Raw genomic sequence first — 5,000 nt, 5'->3', positions numbered from 1 at the left:
TGGGGTCATGATAAATTATGCAAACTATTTTGGGGGGGTCAACATTTTTTCAGCACCTGGAATGGGGAGGGTCTCCCCAAAACTGGTAGGCCAAAATAAAAATGCACCAGCCCTCCCCCCTCCCCCTCTAATTTTTGATCCGTTTGCCCTACTGGTTTTCGATGTGCCTCGACAGCGACAAGAAAATTTTGCCCTTATGTTATTAACACGTAATCGCAATGAGTTTTCGTAAAATTAGCGGGAAATTTCACTAATTTTTGTTTTCAGAAGTTTGTTGAAAGCTTCTAAACGTTATTTAAGTGTTGGAGCGGATCTTGTCTAAAGTTCGTCCTTTCTTGGTTGCAATTTGCCGATTCTTGTTCTAAGCCAGGCTGGCGTTTTTCAATGAAATATATCAAAATGTGAATGATCTCGTTTTCAGCGATAAAGTGGAATAAAGTACATCAGTAAAACTCTTCTTCGACCTTGAACTGACAAAGTTTTTTTATGGCCTCTAATTTTAGCGCTATTCCTATTCGCTGGCTATTGACAGTTGACTCTGAAATGGCTTTTTTCCTTTTCCATTCGCTCGCTGCGGGTGTGTTTGTTTTCTTTTAAAACTCATGCGGTGCAAGAAAAATTCATTGCCAATCCTTGTTGGATGTAAAGTGATTATAACCAACTCGCGCTACGCGCTCGTTGGTTATTTTATCACTTCATATCCAACTCGGGCTCATGGAATAATTGTTATATATTAGATATGGATATGCTGGCGCAGGGCTGAGAGCGACCGCGCGCCCCACCCACTGATCCCCCGGCCTAACATTCTCATGGTAGTTTTCTGGTAGGAAAGGAGAGGGTGGATGAGGTCGTTTTGTCAATAAACCGACTTCTTTAAGAAAATTTATCCCACAGCAAAAACGATTGTGGGAAAAACAGTTTCAAGTCTCTGTATTAGCCAGTTATCAGCTTATCAGCTACTTAGACGGATCGCTTATAGCAAAGATACGGGAAAATGACACGAAGATAAGTAAACGTGGCGACACGAAACTGTCAAATGCTCGCGTGACCAAAGGAGACGACAAGTCATCCCAGCAAATATTTATTTCCAAACCAAAGCTAAAGCTAAAAAAAGAAAATAGTCGACCTCAGACTGCAATAACTCAATTGCTAAAAGCAAGGGTTGAAAAATCTCTTCTGGTCTTGACAAATGGAACTTTAAAAACAACTAAAGCGACCCCTTGTGAACCATTCTGATATGAGCTTCAACTAACGCAAGAAAAGGAAAGCTGGCAACATTGACAGCACCAAGACAGCGGATGCGCTGGTATCTGTGGTCACAGCGGTGCTTGCTGGAGCGTTTGTACGGACCACGAAACTAGCAGTAATTTTGCGTTGGTAGAGTTTCTGCACTGGACGGTAATTATTAACCATCGGTTTACCGCTGTCATATTTGAGACTGCGAAGTAGGTCCATCTAAATAAGATAAATTAAATTAACAATAAATCAGTACAGTAGTTAATAGCTAAGTCACGTTATTGCACACAAAAATAATGTTCCACCGAAACGTCAAGTCATATATATTTAATCACTTGTCTACCGAATACCTTAATACACTTCTATGGTTGGTTGCCAAATTCTAACACCCTTGTTTAAGAGCCTTTGACAGAACCTTTGAATCAGAATGGCAGCTATCTTTGTGCTTATCTAGTTGATTTGCAACAATCGACGTTCAATTAAGGTATGAGAGTAAAAAGGACCAGGGCCGGTTGCTCGAAGCCTGATTAGTGCTGACCTTTGGTTAAGAGGTATCAAAGCCTATTCTTGGTTTTCACGTGACCTCACGGCCCCCCATGTTAGAGTCCCCAAACAATGAAACGGCGGCCATGTTGGATTTCCGCTCCCGATTCTTTTGTTTTCGTTGAAAAACATATCTGTTGATCACGTGAATGAAACCCAAGAATAGGTTTCCATGGTATTTAACGTTGGGCCAGGACTCTGCCTTACCGGTCACCAAGCAACTGGTTTCCCATCCATCCCACGGGCACTTTACACATTAAACATCTATTGTTGCATCTGAAAATTTGTAGGCCGCGCATGCAGACCAGCGGGACACATTGTCCACGACCTACAGTCTTTGACAAAATTACTTGGAATAATACACGAATATTTAGATCTGAAGCTTTCGCGGTTTACATGACGTCACAATGTTGTTTGCACGCGAATGGAAAAACAACAATTAGTCGCTTCCCAGTTCTTTCAGTACCTCAGTGGTTAGAGCATCCAAATGGTGAAGAAAGTTGGTATCCTGCCTAGGATTTTTAAGTTATTATTTCACTGTGTGCACCGTAAACTATCACAGAAAGAATATTAATTAACTCTTCCCCGATGGCCCAGACTTTTCATGCAATCGTAAGATTTATTGATGCTAAAAAGAATCGGTTCTGAGGTTTCACTTCTGACTATCTAAACTAAGGGAATTGGTTTTCCCCTCTCCTCAAAAATCAACATTTTTTGAATTGATTTGTAGTCTCCTCATTTAGTAGAGCACTTGCGCTCGGCTAAATAACCTTGAGACTTAAAAAAAAGTGATTATTGTTATTATTATTATTATTATTATTATTACTGCTATAAGGCTATATCACAGTAGTTGCAACTGGAGTATCTCCTATCAGCAGGTAGGATACACCACCTTAGCGTTCTAGTTGTTGTTATTATTATTATTATTATTATTATTATTCGATCCCTTTGAAAATGAATTGGATTTGCATCAGTCCTTTCTGTGCATAATTGGAAAGCAGGGTCTGAGGTTGTTGGATGCAGCTAAGTGTGCCATATATATTTCATTAGGTGTTTTGATGCGTAGTATCGCAGACTCTTTTTACGAGTTGTGCTGCGTTTTGACGAGCCCGCTGGGGCGAGTCAAAATACAAACAACGAGTAGAGTAGAAATACTCAGCGATACTACACACCAAAACATCTATTAAGCTATTTATTATCCAAATTTTTGCGCTTAATTCGGCAGACGGGTTACCTGGCGTTGTGATATTTTGACGGGGTCTTTGAAAACTGTCCATGTGACTGCTTCGTTGCATGTTGGCGTGGTCAGGGAACCTTGGTACCGAAAGTATTTTGTCTTGTCCTTAGGCAAGATGGGTTCAAACTTGAATGGCTTTATTGTTGTGTTGGTTTCTGAGGAAATAAGTAGAACAAGACGTTTTGGCATAGCGAGGAATCTATCTGAAGTTTAAGGGACAGTCGTTTGGCTGGTATAGATAGGCTTTCAACATAGTAGTAGTTGCTAGTAGTTGTATTTTTTCTTAGGTATCCAACGCGGTATAATGGCTTGCAGGGACAGGCTTGTAGCGGCTACTGAGTCTCGTGAGACATGGCTTTCGTTAAGGATGGTGCCTACTATTTAAAAATAATTTTTCCCCGATGTGATGTAGATCTTAACAAGTGTTATTGAAATGCAAAAAGAAAATTGGTGGTAACCACGCATTTTTCAAAGATAATTCACGAATAATATTTGTGAAAAGCTTTAAAATACAAAGCAATGTATGGCGTTTTTTCTCAAATTGAAGCTTAATTATCTCTCAAAAATACATGGTTACCCCCAATTTTCTTTTTGGATACCAAGAGTACACCACTAAGATCTACTTTCTCCGCATAGTTTTAAACCGCGCAAAAATATCCCTGTATTAGTAAGAATCGGCGATAGGAAATCCGAGTATCTGGAGATGCGCAGAACGTATGCGCAATAACAATAGTAGGCACTGTCCTTAACGTAAGAAAAAAAAAGAAGACATTTGGAAGCAGGGATTGCGCAATGGTAAGAGTACTCGCCTCTCACCAATGTGGCCCGGTTTCGATTTCCTGACTCAATGCTCTATGTGGGCTGGGTTTGCTGCCGGTTATCTACTCCTCTCTGAGACGAATTCCTCCGGGCATTCCGGTTTTCCACTCTCCTCAAAAACCATCAGTGGATCTGAGTTGAAGGTACAGTGTCCCCAATTAGTGCACCAGCGCTAGAAGACTTGGTCTGGTCACCTTATTTAGTGGTTATATCAAATCGAAGGGACCAAAGTTAGCCAATTATCTGACAACCAACAGAGACCTGACAAATGCCTACTGAGAACAATTTGTCCCAGTTCCCAGACGAAACACTTTGGCTACTTACTTGCTTTGGTTAAATAACTGGCAATTTCAAAGAATGAAAAGGCGTCGTTGTCTTCGCCTCCAACCTGTATTTAGATCAAATTGATTTCAAAAACATACATCTTTCCTATGATAATCTGTATATACAATAAGCCCGTGGCCCAGTTGGCTAAGCACCGGGATACCATGCTTGAGGCTGTGACTTGGACTCCGGCCGGACCTGTCCAACACTCAAGGTTGTAAAATAACTGAGGAGAAAGTGATGCCTTTGTCATTCGCAAATGGTTAGACTTTCAAGTCTTCTCTGACAAGGACTATAACACTTCAATTTTCATAAACTCTGTGGGACGTTAAATATCCCACACTGACTAGTCGAAAAGAGTAGGGCTTGGGATCCCGTTGTTGTGGTCTGGCCTTTCTTTCAGCAATGTGGTCAGCTTGGGGTAATCTTCTGAATGGACTTTGATCGATGAGACCATATAAGAGCAAAACACACAGTAGTCAAATTGAAGGAGTCCAGGAGCTGAAACTGGTAAACCTCTGCGAACAAGAAACAAAACTACGCTGCCAGGCTTTCGCCATATCATCTAGATAATTTAATGAGTTGACTTGACAGTGCCCCAGCGCTAGATAGTATTAAAATTCATCATCATCATCATCATCATTATTGTTATCATTATTGACAATGAAAATAACTTAAAATGCAATCTAAAGGCCTCTATAACCTCTTTATGAGAAAACAAATAACAACTACATGCCTCAATTAAAACACCAAGAACGGCGGCTCCATCTGCATGGCTAAGAGAAGCAACAAGGTCACTGTATTTGGTGTTGTAGCTAACAAAATGCAACTGCAAAAGTGA

At 40.6% G+C, this 5,000-nt stretch overlaps 1 protein-coding gene across 4 annotated transcripts in view; it reads right to left on the bottom strand.

Moving 5' to 3' along the window:
* Positions 1–1,065: 1,065 nt before the first annotated feature.
* LOC137975953 (uncharacterized) overlaps positions 1,066–5,000 on the bottom strand; it is a 36,003-nt gene continuing 32,068 nt past the window's right edge. For all 4 annotated transcript variants that reach the window (XM_068823170.1, XM_068823172.1, XM_068823171.1 and 1 more), the window contains 4 exons: positions 4,896–4,988; positions 4,160–4,223; positions 3,014–3,171; positions 1,066–1,455 (listed from right to left, as the gene is read on the bottom strand). In XM_068823170.1, the coding sequence (XP_068679271.1) occupies positions 1,249–1,455; positions 3,014–3,171; positions 4,160–4,223; positions 4,896–4,988 (522 nt within the window). In that variant the 3' untranslated portion in view covers positions 1,066–1,248. The remainder of the gene's footprint in view (positions 1,456–3,013; positions 3,172–4,159; positions 4,224–4,895; positions 4,989–5,000) is intronic.

The sequence above is a fragment of the Montipora foliosa genome, chromosome 11 (assembly GCF_036669935.1).
Source record: "Montipora foliosa isolate CH-2021 chromosome 11, ASM3666993v2, whole genome shotgun sequence".
Classification (NCBI taxonomy): domain Eukaryota; kingdom Metazoa; phylum Cnidaria; class Anthozoa; order Scleractinia; family Acroporidae; genus Montipora; species Montipora foliosa.
The sequence above is the reverse complement of the archived record's forward strand: the minus strand, read 5'-3'. Positions and strand labels throughout refer to the sequence as shown.